Source organism: Canis lupus, chromosome 25, assembly GCF_011100685.1.
Source record: "Canis lupus familiaris isolate Mischka breed German Shepherd chromosome 25, alternate assembly UU_Cfam_GSD_1.0, whole genome shotgun sequence".
NCBI classification, from domain to species: domain Eukaryota; kingdom Metazoa; phylum Chordata; class Mammalia; order Carnivora; family Canidae; genus Canis; species Canis lupus.
The window spans coordinates 23,765,334-23,781,590 of NC_049246.1; the positions used below are offsets into that span (position 1 = coordinate 23,765,334).

Below are 16,257 nucleotides of genomic sequence, written 5' to 3' on the forward strand. Positions count from 1 at the left end.
TGAAAGCAAGGAATCAAACAGATATTTGTATACACAAGTTCATAGTAATAGACAAAACATAGAAGCAATCTAATATTTGTTTAACAGTAAATGGACCAGCAAAATGTGATATATATATACACATATATGTATATATGTATATAGAATTATTATTCAGCCATAAAAAGGAAGAAAATTCTGACATGTATTACAGAATGGATGAATCTTAAAGACATATGTTAAGTGAAATATGCCAGTCACAAAACAACAAATACTGCATGATTCCTTTTATATGAAAGATCTTACACAGTCAAATTCGTATGAAACAGAAAATGGAATGGTGGTTGCTAGAGATTGAGGAAAGAGGAAATGGGAAGTTATGTGTAATGGGTTTAGAGTTTCATTTTAGGAAGATGACAAAAGTCATGGAAATGGATGGTGGTGATGGTTGCATAACCATGTAGATGTTTTTTGGCTTTGGAGGGGAATATCAAGGCATTTCATTTGTTTGTAAAAATATTCATCAGAAGTAGCTAAAACATTCACTCAAACTATATTTCCCATAACTTATGCTACAGAGGGGGCATTTTTTCCATGCCTTGGCAAATTATAATATTCCTTTTTTAAATTTGAGTCACCTTCCAATATCTTATCCTTTATGCTTTCAATGCTGTGAAATATCTACCATAGTTCCTGTGATGTGAAGATGGGATCACTTTCTCTGGGACTACTCTAGCCTTTTCATCACAAGTATTTTTCTCACTTATGACAACAAATATATTCTTGCTAAATTCCCTAGCTACATATCTAGAGTCTCTCAAAGGCAGCAATGTTAACACTTCCATGGCCAGTCATTTCTCCTAGAAATTCTATTTGAATTCTGTTTTCAGCATTACCGCTTTTTGCTTCTTTGCTGTTCTTTTATCTTTATTGGCCAAGTCTCTCGTTTTGATTATCCATTTTTATAAAATGTCATATTTATCTATAGGAAACAAGGATGAAGCACAACAATGTGCTTTATTAGCTGTGTGTGAACTGAATAGCAGATGTACAATGATCAATCACAACAGATTTTAAAAGAAGTGATGTAATTGGGTCATTGATCATAATATGCATTTATTACTTACATAGTGATTTGTGGTGTGAAGAGCTAACAGCAGCATGTGTTTCTTATACAATTACTCACAGTTAACATACCATGGCAACTGAAATCTGAACTGTGGTGTTGGGAGCATGTGAGTGTTTTTAATGCCACCAAACTACACATTTAAAAGTGGTCAAAAGGCAAATTTTATGTTATGTATATTTTACCACAATAAAAAAAGTAGACAAGTTGATTCTAAAATTTATCTAGAAATGCAAAGGACCTAAGATAGCCAACACATCTTTGATAAAGAACAAAGTTGGAGGACTTACATTACCCAATTTCAAGACATTAAAAAGCTACAGTAGTCATGACAGTGGTATTGACAACAAAATGATTAATGAAAGAAAAAAGTAAAATTGAAATAGATCCTTGCATATAGTCAAACACTTCTAGAAAAAAAAGAGGAAAAAATGTGAGGTTGAGCAGATATGACACTATGGCCACTTATACCTAAAAGAAAAGTTTGATAAATCAGACTCCATTGAAATTAGGATCGCCTGCTCTTCAAAAGGTACTGTTAAAAGAATAAAATGACAAGATATAGACTGGGAGAAAATATTTACAAATCACATTTCCTTGTAATATAGTTTGAAATCAGGGAGCATACCCTCAACATTACTTGTCTTTCTCAAGATTGCTTTGGCTATTCAAGGTGTTTTGTGATTCCATAAAACTTTAGAATTGTTTGTTCTATTTCTATGAAAAATGCTATGGGAATTTTTACAGGGATTGCATTGAATCTACGTATTGCTTTGGATAATACAGACATTTTAACAATATTAATTCTTCCAATCCATGAGTACTAGTATATTTTTCCATTTATTTGTCTTCTTCAATTTTTTTATTAATGTCTTGTGGTTGTCAACATACAGATTTTTCAACTCCTTAGTTAAATTTATTCCTAAGTATTTTATCCTTTTTGATTCAGTTGTAAATAGGACTGTTTTCTTAATTCTTCTTTCTGACAGATTGCTGTTATAGGAATGAAACAGATTTTTGTGTATTGATTTTGTAACCTGAAGCCTCACTGAATTCATTTATTGTTTATATAACTTATTAAACTCAACAGCAAAGAAACAAACAATCCAATCATTTATTGTTTATAATACTTTTTTGATGAAGTCTTTATAGTTGTCTATATATAATATCATGTCATCTGCAAATAGCAACAATTTTACTTCTTCCTTTCCAATTTGATTTATTTTTCTTGCCTAATTGTTCTGGCTAGTATTTCTGATACTGTGTCACCTAAAAGTGGTGAGAGTGGGCATCCTTGTCTTGTTTCTGATCTTAGAAGAAAATCTTTCAGTTTTTTACCACTGACTATGATGTTAGCTATGGATTTGTTATATATGGCCTTTATTATGTTGAGGTACATTTCTTCTATACCTATTTTGTTGAGAGTTTTTATCATGAATATTGCATTTTCTCAAATGCCTTTTCTGCATCTATTCAGATGATCATATAATTATATGATCTTAGCTTTCATTTTGTTAATGTGGTATATCACATTGACCAATTTGTGGCTGTTGAACCATCCTTGCATCCCTGGAATAAATTCCACTTAATCATGGCATATGATTGTTTGAATGTATTGCTGAATTTGGTTTGCTTATTTTGTTGAGGATTTTTGCATCTTTATTCATGAGAAATATTGGCATCCTTGTAGCATCCTTGTCTGGTTTTGACACAGGCTTATACTGGCCTTGTAAAATGAGTTTGGAAGAGTTTCTTTCTCTTCTATTTTTTGGAAGTGTTTGAGGATTGGTATTAATTCTTCTTTGATTAGAATTTACCAATGAAGCTGTCTGATCCTATACTTTTTTGGGAGTTTTTTTTTTTTTTTTTATTCATGAAAGACACACAGAGAGAGATGCAGAGACACAAGCAGTGGGAGAAGCAGGCTCCATGCAGGGAGATTTTCTATTTCATCATGATTCAATCTGGGTAGGTTGTATCTACCTATCCATTCCTTCTAGATTGTCCAGTTTGTTGGCATATAATTTCTCATAATAGTCTCTTACAATCACTTGTATTTATGTAGTATTAGTTGTAACTACTCTTTATTTCTGATTTTATTTATTTGAGTCCTCTTTTTTCTTTTGGTGTGTCTAGATAAAGGTTTGTCAATTTCATTTATCTTTTCAGAGAAACAGCTCTTAGTTTCATTATCTTTCTGCTACCTTTTTAGTTTCTATTTCATTTATTTTGCTCAAGATTTTACTATTTGCTTTCTTCTGCTAATTTTGGACTTTGTCTGTTCTTCTTTTTCTAGTTCATTGGGGTGTAGAGTGAGGTTGTTTGTTTATTTGAGACTTTTCTTGTTTCTTGAGGAAGGCATTTATTGCTATTAACTTACCTTTTAGAACTGATTTTGCTGCATTCCATAAATTTTGGTATGTTACATTTCTGACTTTGTCTCAAGATTTTTTTCATTTCTCTTTTGACTTCTTTGATCCACTTGTTCGGTAACATGTTGTTTAATCTACAAATACTTGCAAATTTTCCAGTTGTCTTTATATAATTAATTTTTAGTTTTATAATACAACTGTGGTCAGAGAATGTGCTTGATATGATTTCAATCTTCTAAATTTATTAAGACTTGTTTTGTGGCTTAACATATGATCTGAGAAGATGTCCCATGTACACTAGAAAATGTGTATTTTGCTACTTTTGTATGAAATATTCTGTAAATTTCTAGTAAATCTATCTAAGATGTCATTTAAGGCTGATATTTCCTTCTTAATTTTCCATCTGAGTTATCCATCTGTTAATATAAGTGGAGGATTAAAGTCACCTACTATTATTACATTGCTATCTATTTCTCCCTTTAGGTCTATTAATATTTACTTTATATATTTTGATATATAAATATCTTGTATTGGATGCATAAATATTTATAAATGTTATGGTCTCTTATTGGACTGACCCCTTAATCATTATATAACCCCTTCTTTGTCTCTTATTACAGTTATTATAATAGGACAAAATATCTTTTGTCTGATGTAAGTATAGCTATTCCAGCTTCCTTTTGGTTTTCATTTCCATGGGATACCTTTTTACATCCCTTCACTTTCAGTCTGTATATGTCCTATGCCTAAAGTCAGTATCTTGTAGGCAGCATATAGATGGGTCTAGTTTTTTTTCCTCCATTCCTCCACTCTGTTTTTTGACTGAAGAATTTAGTCCATTTACATTTAAAGTAGTTATTGATAGATACATACTTACTACCATTTTGTTAATTGTTTTTTGGCTGTTTTTTATTTCCTCTGTGTTCCTTTCTTCTTTTCCTGATGTCTTCCTTTGTGGTTTTATTACTTTCTTTGGTAGTATGATTGTATTCCTTTCTTTTTACCTTTTGTATACTTACTATAGGTTTTGTTTTGTGGTTACCATGAGGCTTACATTCAACAACTTATAACAGTCTATTTTAAGTTGATAACACTTAAGTTTGATCCCATTCTAAAGCTCACATTTTTATTCTCCCCCACCATACTTTATGTTTTTAGTGTCACATTTTACATCTTTTTTATCTTGTGTATCCCTTAACTAATTATTATAATCATAGTTATCTTTACCACTTTTGTTTTTTAACCTTTATAGGTGAGTAATTCTCTAGCTTTATAAGTGAGTAAGCCACTACTTTTACTATATATTTACCTTACTAGTGACATTTATTCTTTCAAATGTGTTCTTGTCACTAAAGATTGCCCTTTCTTTTCAGCATAAAGAAGTCTCTTTAAGATTTCTTTAAGGCCATTTTAGTGGAGATAAACTTCTTTTGCTTTTACTTGTCTATAACTCCTTATCTCTCCTTCAATTCAGAATACTTTTGCTGAGTAAAGTATTCTTGGCTGGAAGCTTTTTTTCTTTCAGCACTTTAAATATATCACACTGCCTTCTTCTGGTCTGCAAAGTTTCTGCGGAGAGAAGAAAATGAAAGTATTACATTAAAAAGATATATATAGCCTATTTTGATTTCAGCATTAGTTATAATAGCAAGATATGGAAGTAGTTTAAGTATCCATTGATGGACGAATGGATAAAGAAATTGTGGTATAAACATACAATGAAATATCATTCAGCTGTAAAAAAAAAGAATGAAGTCTTGCCATTTGCAACAGCATACATGGACCTCAAGGGCATTATGCTAAGTGAAATAAGTCAGATAAAGATGTATCCATGTGATCTATTTTATATGTGGAATTAAAAAAAAAAAAAAGCTCATAGATACAGAGAACAGATAGATGATTGCCAGAGGTAAGGGATGAGAAGTGAAAGGAATGGGTAATTTTTTTTTAGCTTAAATAAATTTTTTATCACATTTCTAACAAAAGATTGGTATCCAGAATATATAAAGAATTCTCAGAATTTAATAATAAGATAATTAACAACCCAATTTTTTAAATGGGCAAAAAAGATATACAGATGGTAAATAAGTGCATGAAAAGATGCTTCACATTATTAGGCATTAAGGAAATGTAAATTAAAACCACATTTTTATAATGGCAAAAATAAAAAGACTGACCATATTGAGTGTTGAAGTTATGATTTAACTGGAATGCTCATACAATGCTAATGGGAATGTAAAACGGAATAACCACTTTGGAAAATAGTTTAGCAGATTCATTAAAAGTAAGACTACTTAGCATATGACCTAGACATTCCTTCAAAATATTTACCCAGTAGAAATTAAAGCAAATGTCCATACAAACACAATTCATAGCAGCTTTATTTGTAATAACCCAAAACTGGAAAAACCCAAATGCCCATCAGTAGGTAAATGGAAAAATGAATATCTTCGTATTGCAATATAATTTTAAAAATGCATGCAACTACATGGATGAACTTAATAATATGCTTAGTTTAAGAAAGCTAGACAAAGGGCGGCTGGGATGGCTCAGTGGTTTAGTGCCACCTTCAGCCCAGGGCCTGATGCTGTAGACCTGGGATTGAGTCCCACGTCAGGCTCCCTACATGGAGCCTGCTTCTCCCTCTGCCTGTGTCTCTACCTCTCTCTCTCTCTGTATGTCTCTCATTAATAAATAAATAAAATCTTTTTAAAAATATAAATAAATAAATAAAATTAAAAGCCAGACAAAAAACACATACTTTATGATTCTATTTATTTAAAATTCTAGAAAATACAAATAAGTAAATATAAAATTCTAGAAAATACAAACTAAATTATGGTGACAAGAAGTAGATGAGTGTACAACACCAAGAGTGAGCCCTAGTGTAGACTATGTACTTTGGGTAATGGCATGTCAGTGTAGGTTCATCAATTGTAACAAATGAACCACCTGGGTGGGAGATGCTGATAATGGGATAGAAGCTATGCATTTGTAGGGGCAGGGAGGAAATGGGAAATCTCTGTGCCTACCCCTTAATTATGCTGTGGCCCTAGAACTACTCTAAAAAAGATTAGTTCTTAATAAATTTTTGAAAGAAAATCAGTAGTTGCTTGAGAATGATAATAGAGGTGCCTAAGAAAGGAAATGGAGAGAGGGATTTGATTTCAAAGAGGCATATGGAAACATTTTGGAGGTGATGGATATGTGCATTATCTTGATTATGATGGTGGTTTTACCAAAGTATACATATATCAAAATGTGCCAAATTGAACACTTTAACCATCAGCAGTTTATTGTATATCAACCCTTCCTCAATAAAGCTGTTTTTAAAATGAGGCTTATATGCATTTTTTTAGTAATATATGTAGGTAAATAATTTTGGGAGTTGTTCTTTGTCCTATATCTAAAGGCCACATTAAATGTTATCAGAAACACTGCCATGAATATCTAAAATATCCTGCCAAAAAAGAGAATAGAGATATAGTTAAATTATACCAAAAAGCTAAGAGCAGGTAACTGCTTACAAACAGCTCACACAGCCTTCGGGAAGAAGAGAGAGGAAACTGCCCGTCAGAGAAGCCTCTTTTTAGTACCGAATTAGCCATCCTCTCCTTATGCTGAAGGATTCCCACTGACTTCAAAGAAGTCTTTAGATCAGAGAAAAAGCAGTGCTAGGCTGAATAATTGTAGTGAGGTTGAGGCTCTCTTAAAGAGATTCTCTTTTGAGCTGTATCCATGATGACATTATCACTTTATCAATGATAAGAGGGCTTTGGGGTGGGACTCTGGAGTTACTAAAGTACTCTTAAGCATCAAAGAGGAGAAAAGAAATGCATTTATATCACCATCAGAATTTTTAAAGTCCCAGGATAGTGATGCAATGCTTGCTGGAGGAGTGACTGGGACAAATAAGAAGCTGTTTCTGTGTTAGATTGGCTTTACAAGCTACCAGCAGTTTCTGGGGAGGAAAGCACCAAAAAAAGAAAGAGAGCTGAAGAAATAGAAATCTATTATAAAACCATCATAATACAATAGCTGAATATGGACATGAGCACAGCGTGTGGATTGGGGTCACCCAGTGCACATGTAAGGACTGCACCCTACACAAAGAACTGGAAGCATACCATGGAGATGAGGTAGCCCTGACAGTACGCATGTATGGGACAGCCACGTGGCCAGATGATCAACTGTCAAATAGTATGCTGAGAAACTGAATAGGGATTGTATTTTTAGGATAATTAAATAGCGTGGTCTAAAACGTCGCTGGCAAAAAGAAATAATTAGTGGAGAGATTTCTGTGGTGTCATGAATCAGCAGGTACAATGGAGCTATCTCTTTTCTTCATGTTGCACAATAAAGATGATCAGTCAGAGCTGGAAATCTGTTCTTATAAACTAAGCTAGAATGTGATTTAATGGCCCTGGTAAAATATCAATTCAAACACCTGATGAGTGTTAGAATTAAGGAAAGATTTAGCGTCAGATGGTGCAAAGAAAACAAGACTTGAATTCTAAAGACCTCTAATATAAGGCTGAATGTGTTAAGTATGTTCATAAATATTTGGGCAACACAGAAAAATAGGAGTTTGGGTCGAACAGAGGAGAGTATGGTAACACACAAGAAACCACTGAGGTTGACATAAAAAGAGATGATGCTGTCAATGTCTTGTACATAGAAGGTGCTCAGAATGACAGTTTTTATTTCATTTACCATTCAAGAATTAGGAAGATCTGCAGCTTTTAAAAAATAGAGAACTAGAGAAATCTTCATTTGCTCTCTACACCAAAAAATGAATGTATTCTTCAGCTCCAGTAGCTATTCTTATCAAACCGCTACACAACTTCCACACTGGATGAAAAACCAACAGGTGAAAACCTCCTAGATTCACTTTGGGTGCGCTTGGGGCCTCTCCCCCAGTCTCCCTGTCCAGGCTCAGAGCCTGGCTGGAACCCATCCCGTATGTGCAGAGACAGAAGGCCTTCAGCTACTTATTTTCAGATTAAGGTTAACAGTAAACACTAAATTGTCCACTCCAGCCATGCTGAGCCCTCACCTCTAGCTTCCAATTAGCACTGCTGTTATCTTAAATGATGTGGCTGCTTCCCTGCTTGCTTCACAGATAGAGGGCCAGCGGGATCCCACCTGTTAGAAACAGAAACACAGTGGGATTGGGAAGCATATTTAGATCAACTGTGTGTTATAGCAGGCTTCTCTGCAGAGAGCCTGAAACTTCTCTGGAATAATTTCCACAGAAGCAAAATATTCACTATGTGTTAGCAATAGCATCAAGACATGCCAGATTCTGAATATACAGTAACTTAATGAATTGAAAAAAAAATTCATGGAACACATATTACATGCATATATGTGTGTATATGTATATATATATATATATATATATATATATATACGCGTGTGTGTGTGTGTGTGTGTGTGTGTTGTACTAAGGTTGCCAGATTTGGCAAATAAAAATACAGGACACCTAATTAAATTTGAATTTCAGACAAATCACTTTTTTAGTATAACTATGTCCCGTGTTTAAGGATAAACTGAGGCATATTAAAATTTTTTAAGGGTTTATTTGAGCAAAAGTCTATTTGAATTGGATACTATCACACTGGAAGTGGTTAAACAGAAAGACTTATAGAGAAAAATACAAAAGCAAAGAAAAGAAATTATTTGATTGGCTATAGCTTAGAATCTAGTCTATTTGTGATCGGTTGGGCCTAGTGTTTTGACTTCATAACCTTGAGATATTTATTGGCTTTGATTTCAGTTTGCATAGGTAGGCCACCTCAATCTGGTGGCTTCCTTGTTTAATTGAATTGAATTCAGTTCAATTCAATTCAACACATTAAATGTTAATAATCCAAGCATTTTACAACTAGTAATCACACTTATATTTTTAAATTATTTGTTCTTTACTTGAAATTCAAATTTAACCATGTGCCCCACATCCTATTTACTGGCATCTGCATTTGGGAGGAATAAGAAGAGAGTTTCTGAATGGGCGAGATCAGACAAATAAGGAGAAGTGCATTGAAGCAGGAGAAACCATATGGACAAAGCCAGGGAACAGCTGTATTTTTTTAAGTGGCAATGAACAGAGCAGATTCCATAAGCAGAGGTCCTGTATAGGAGAATAAAATACAAGAGGACTGTTAGGGACTGTTTGGAGGATGTCTTGAACAGTGAGCCACCCTTCTGCAACAAAATGGTCGGTGGGGCATAACTCAAGAGCCAGCGGTTGAATTTCTTTTAGGGGAACCTTTGCCTGGTAAAACACCTGGAAAGGACATTTTGGCTCTGGAGGGTAGGCCTCAGGGTTTGGCCAGGATAAGCAGGGACAGTGAGAATGCTGAATTATTTTGTGTGAAAAGAGAGAAGAAATGATGACATTCTGGTGCAGTCCTACCAAGGAGACATAAGGGGAAATTTTGAGGACCGCAGCATGGAAAGGGGTCAAAAGACAGGAAGAAGAAATTTTAGCCAAGGACTCTACAGCAGCCAAAGACTGTGAAAGAAGTTCTATATTCCACCTTACATCATCTGCCGTGCTTTGCCATCTGAGGCTCTGCCAACCACCACACCTTAGTGATCTACCTGCGGCGAGAGTGAGAGGTGAGGAGGAACCCATGAGCGCCCCCCTCAATGAGTGAGAATAGCGAGCAAGCCCGAGGCAAGACACCACCAGAAAGGTCCCCCAACAGGAAATCAAAGCGAAGGATGAATATGTGAACACAAAGCCCTGGGAATCCACACAGATCTTGAGGGGGGGTGTATATATAATTTGTAGTTGAAGCAATCTTATTTAAATCTCAAATGACAGGAACCCCAGCTTAACACCTGGCTCTGTGTATTTAAGAAAACCTTTATAAGTTAGAGAGGAAGACAAACCATGAGAGACTCCTAACTCTGGGAAACAAGCAAAGGGATGCGATAGGGAAGGCAGGTTGAGGGGCTGTGGTGACTAGGTGACGGGCACTAAGGAGGGCACTTGATGGGATGAGATGAGCACTGGGTGTTATACTATATGTTGGCAAATTGAATTTAAATTTTAAAAAAGGAAAAAAAAAGGACAACCTTTATAGATCCAACTTCAGATACTTTGAGAGTAAATGATTACACATACAGATCTTCCAGTGTCCATTCTTTATTCTTTCTTTTGTCTTGATAAGTAGTTTTTGGACATTTTAGCATCTTCACCAACATTCATTCAATCAATCCTAGGGAGAGATGGGCCCACTCAGGTTGATTTATTTTTCTCTTTGTTACCATCACCAGGAGGAGATGTTATTAGATGTCTCAACTGCATGATCCTGTACATGTGTACACAGCTGTGGATGTTTAAGTGAGAAATGTAGCTTTGCTCCTATCCCATTACCTCCATGTATTTGGATGTGTGTATATATGTTCCTATAGAAATACCTCAAAAAAAAAAAAAAAAACCCTCAATGTACTCAAATGCATATATGAGTATTTCATTTCCTGGACAGATGAATTTATTCTACAATCTGTAAAAAGCCAATGAAACTCTTGCAACCTCTTGTAATATTTCTCAGCTGTGATTCCAATATTTTCCCCAAAACTAAGTAGTGAGTCATGATTACAGTGGAAAATTAGCACAGTATATTGTTACTTCCAGAATAATGACTTCAGAATGACATTATTTGGCCGGTCACCTGCACTGTTTGTGAGTGAGGACTATTCCTTGACTATAATAATTGACTCCTTCGAAAGTTTCCTCCTGGTAGGAAATTCAATTCAGAGAACAGAGCGTCTATAATGGAGGATGTCTAATGAGTCATCGGGAACATTAGAGAATGGGCAAGATGTTGTATTTATATTTAAATGTTTATGTAACACTCATTGCTAGAGGGAAACTAGCTATTACAGTTTTTGCAATTATCATGCTGTTTCTCTTTTCCTGTCTCCTGGAAAGCTACAAAAGAGGAATCAATGATTTGATATTATCCCTGGAATACACTCATGATCCTGCTGCTTATTTTAGAGTGTTTGGGAAATCAGCAGACCTAACCTGCAACCAAGTTTATTTCAATTTGAAAAGGACATGATAATGCAAAAGCTACCAGGCTGATTCCCCAGTTAACTCTACTGGTTAGCTTCCCTAAAGCGGTTGACAATTTACCAGAGTGCTATCTCCTGCCCCATTTACCTATTGATGATGCTTATCCTAGCTAACATTTATCATGACATCTTGAGTCATTTCCAGTGGAATGTATCTGAACTAATCAGTTCCCCTTTGAGTTTTATAATAATTCCTATTTCTATTTCAAAAATCCAAAGCAACTGGGGTGCCTGGGTGGCTCAATTGGTTAAGTGTCCGACTCTTGGTTTCAGTTCAGGTCATGATCTCGAGGTTGTGGGATCAAGCCCCGAATTGGTCTCTGCCCTCTCCCTCTGCTCCTCCCCTTGACTGCATTCTCTTTCTTTCAAATAAATAAATAAAATCTTTCTTAAAAATCCAAAGCAACAAATATCTAACCTTTAGCACCAGCACTTTTTTAAAAAATTGTTCCTATTTTCAGTGCCTTTATTATTGGATATAAACATACTATAAATTTGTCCACATTCATTTTATAATAGATCTTTTAATTCAACAATTAGCATGCCCAGTTGAGCACACACAGGTGCTTGGAATCATTCAAGGTGCTGGGTTTTCTAATTAAAAAGCAGATCTATACCTAACTTCATGAAATGTACAGTCTAAAAGTGCTTATTTACACAAGTCAAAATAGATTGCTCAGTGACAAAGCTATCAGAATTTTTAAGGCATGTCTTTACTTAATAAAGTCATTTTCTCATTATTCCTGGGTAATTTACCTCTTTGTCTCTGTTTTTTTATATTCCTCTGCCTTTATTCACTTTCACTTATCAGAGAAGCATAAAGTAGTAGAAATTAAATATTTCCATTTTATATAATAATTGGATTTTAGGATAAAGGTTGGAACTGCAGCCTAAAATCTAATTTGAATATAAATAGTTTTAAAATTATTGACTGATTTTTTCCATTCCATCTTTAAATCTTTTTGCTAATCATAAAAATTGTCCACCTAAGGGCAGATAAAAATACAAAGCATTTCATCCAGAACATTTACCAGATTGAAAGGTAAATGGTGAAATGACATTGAAGACTTGCTTGTAAATGTTGTAGGGTATGTGTGTAGGACAGGGCCATCACAGAGCAGAGGTTTCAACCATCGTCTGTTTACTTATCTTTCCCCCAAACAAATCAGGCAACTTGGAATCTGTGGCAAGGGCTAGGATCTTACAAAACAACGTTAACTCTGATGGTGTGCGGTAGTAAACTGGAGTCAGAGGAGTGGAAATTGTCACGGGCAAAGAATGCAGATGGGACGTGAGGCAGCGCAGCGACAAAGAAACCCTTCTACTCTCCGCGTCAGGAGTCTTGGAAAGGAAGGAAAGCAAGGCAACCAAGAGATCAGAGTAGTCCTTGCAGCACTGACTCTCCTGTGTGCCTTGCTGAATCAACTGAGCCCTACCTCATGCCCACCAGTGACCAAACGTAACCAAGGAGCCCATGGAAGCAGCGGAAGAGTAGGGGTGGGGTGAATGGAGCCAAAAATGGAGGGAAGAGACTCAGCGGTTGAGGGTCTGCCTTTGGCTCAGGGCGTGATCCCCATCCTGGGATCGAGTCCTGCATGGGGCCCCCCGCTGGGACCCTACTTCTCCCTCTGCCTGTGTCTCTGCCTCTGTGTGCGTGTGTCTCATGAATACATAAAATCTTGAAACAAACTGGGATGGAAGAGAGGCCCATTAGGGACACTGGTGGGGGGGGTGGGGGGGACAGAACAAACAAAGGGTATGATCTTACTAGGACTAAGGTGTTCGGGGACTCTGACTCCCAACACACCTCCGGGCACCGTTTCAGGCCTTAATTAGGATGCCTTAACAATCTTTAAGATAAAATTATTTTCTTATCACTAGTTTTTACTTCAATGACTTATGCCAGGATCTTATTAAAGTTTCCAGCCATTCTGCTCACTGATCTTCTAAGTACAAATGAGAAACTGGAAAGAGTGCATGTTCACGGGGCACTTGATACAGAAAATTTGAACACAAAACAAGAACCAGAGCCATGGGACACCTACAGGACACCAACACCTGAAGCCATGCTACAAACTGGGGAGGTCAGAACTCAGACCCTCTAGATAGCACAGCTGTTCTCATTAGCGCTCAATATGATAGAGCTCTAAGGGATGTCAGAGGACATCTCATTGCAGCTAAAGACCAGGGAACCCTTCAGTTCAACCCTCCAATTACTTTCTTCTAATTAATATATAATAATAATAATAATAATACCCATAGTACCTAGTATGTGCCAGGTACTATCCCAACCACTTTATGGGTGTGACTTCACTTAATCCTACAACCACTCTCATGATGTATGTATTATTATCTGTACCTTCTCAGGTGAGGAATCTGAGGCCAGAAGTGGATAAGTTATTTGCTCTGTCTCAAAACTGATGAAAGGGCTGAGCTTCCTACCCTGAGCCTACACAGTCTCCCGCCCCTAAAGAGCATGCTTATTTTCCTACCTTCCTTCTACTTCCTTCACCTGTGGAAACATCTGCAGAGAAGACCGGCTACTCGGTGCTTCCCTTAGCTTCATTATGCTTCATTATGCAGTAAATTACTGAATTCTGCTTAGCAGACTTGTACATAGAAAATATCATCAGAACACAAGGTCTTCAATTTAGTAATGCTGGGTTGTCTATAATTGGAAGAGAAGAATAACAGCTTGTTTGTCCTCTTTCTTTCCAAGACCCTAACTGTTCTTTGAAATGGTTTAAGCAATTTGATGCCGAAGAACTTCATTATCTCCAGTTTCAGCTCCTTTAGTTCTATGTGAAAAATAAAGAATTTGTAATCATGAAATAACAGGAGGGAAAGTTAGTGTAATTGTAAGCTGAAATTTTACTGACTCTGATAAATTATCTAACTGGCAGCTGAACCCATGCATGTTAGTGCAAGGCGTCAGACAAACTATATCACACCCCTTGATCTTATGAAAACTCCCATTTGTTAATAAGTCACCCACCAGCACTGTCTGAGGTTGTCTAATTTCTTGCACTTTTTTCAATTCTAGCACACCTAAAATCACCCCTTGAGCGCACTGGTCAATAAATGACCTTCTTTTCTGCTGCACAGAACCTGAAGCGGGTGGCTGAGACCTGGATGGATGAATTCGCCGAGTATATTTACCAGCGGCGCCCAGAATACAGGCACCTGTCCACCGGGGACATCTCCGCCCAGAAGGAGCTGCGCAAACAGCTCAAGTGCAAGGACTTCAAATGGTTCATGGCTGCAGTGGCCTGGGACGTGCCTAAGTACTACCCTCCAGTGGAGCCCCCACCTGCTGCCTGGGGGGAGGTGAGGAGAGGCTGCATGAAACCTGCTCTTACCCAGTGTGTCCATCTCTCCTGGGCTCAGTTGGCGGGAGGGACTGCCAAAGCCTCCCACTCCTTGCCCTAGAGCCAAGTAAGAGTAGTTTATATCATCTCCGATAAGTGAACACCCAACTATTTTTTTTTTTTTAGAAATCGCCAGGGATAAACATTCAGCCCTCAGCTTTGATGGTCCCACCCAAAACTCTTGGCCACTACTAACTCCTCAAATGGATTTTTTTAATACACCTGAAAAATATTTTTATTTGAGATTAGTGAAATGGCCATAAGAGCTTGCAGAGAATGCAAATATCTGCCATGCTACTGTGTAAATAAGTATGACTTGATCTCCACGATGGAATCCCTCACCATCCTCCATGCGTAGCCTCGTTGCTATTTGTATATGCGAGGGTGAGGTGACGGAGTGGCTTGACTATTTTCCTAGCCTGAGGTGCTATGCAGAATCATGAAGGAATGCATTTCCATAATACCCAGAACTGTGGCGCATGCAGAAGCCACATCGGCTGCTTAAATAAGCACTAACCTTTCCACCTTGGAATGCTTCTTTTTTATCTCACTTCTTGATTTAAAATGGAAAGAACTAATAGCCCCAGTTCCCAAATTTAAAATATCTATCTTTTGGCACAGAAAGGACTATTGTTCTGGGTTCAGTTGCGTTCAATCCTGTTACTATAGCCTTCTCCTCGCAGAAAAGCATATGCTAAAGCAAGGACTAAAATTGGATAGGGTGGATTTATCCTAGCAATTTAATCTGCTTTTAGCAGGAGGCTATGAGGGGGAAATTGCAGGCTGGGTGGAATGCTAGTGCTGTCCTCGTTCTCAAGGATTTCAGATGCCAGGAGGTGACTAGAGTGCATTGTGGGGGAGTTTTTTCATCATTGTCCCTGGTTTTGCTGTGTGGGGGAGAACATGCCTCAGCCTGGTTGGTGTCTGTGGCTCGTCTATATACAGGTTTCCCCATGACGTGGCTGGAACAACCAGGATACTGAAGTAGCATTCTTGGGTGAGCTGTCCCAGCTCCCCTTGGAAAATATTTCAAGTGTACTGCTTGTTTTGCCAAGCAGATCCCAAAAGATGTTCTCTACCTGTGCCTGGGATACCCAAGGCATGAAGGAGAGTCAAGGTCCAGAACATCACTGCATGTTCCACTTCCAAATGGTTTTGATTGTGCACATGATCCTAATACTGGCTGCTTAAGCCAGTTGGTAATCTGATCTAATACTTTGCACCTTAAACATTTCACTAAAGCATCCCTGGAATATTAATAATATTAGTCGGCTCCTACTAGTATCAGTTAATCACCACAGAGTTCATTTATAGCAATAGA

At 36.9% G+C, this 16,257-nt stretch overlaps 1 protein-coding gene across 1 annotated transcript in view; it reads left to right on the forward strand.

Moving 5' to 3' along the window:
- GALNTL6 (polypeptide N-acetylgalactosaminyltransferase like 6) overlaps positions 1 to 16,257 on the forward strand; it is a 1,157,792-nt gene that overhangs the window by 1,077,714 nt on the left and 63,821 nt on the right. Inside the window, exon 10 of the mRNA XM_038573594.1 lies at positions 14,674 to 14,895. Coding sequence (XP_038429522.1) covers positions 14,674 to 14,895 — 222 coding nt within the window. The remainder of the gene's footprint in view (positions 1 to 14,673; positions 14,896 to 16,257) is intronic.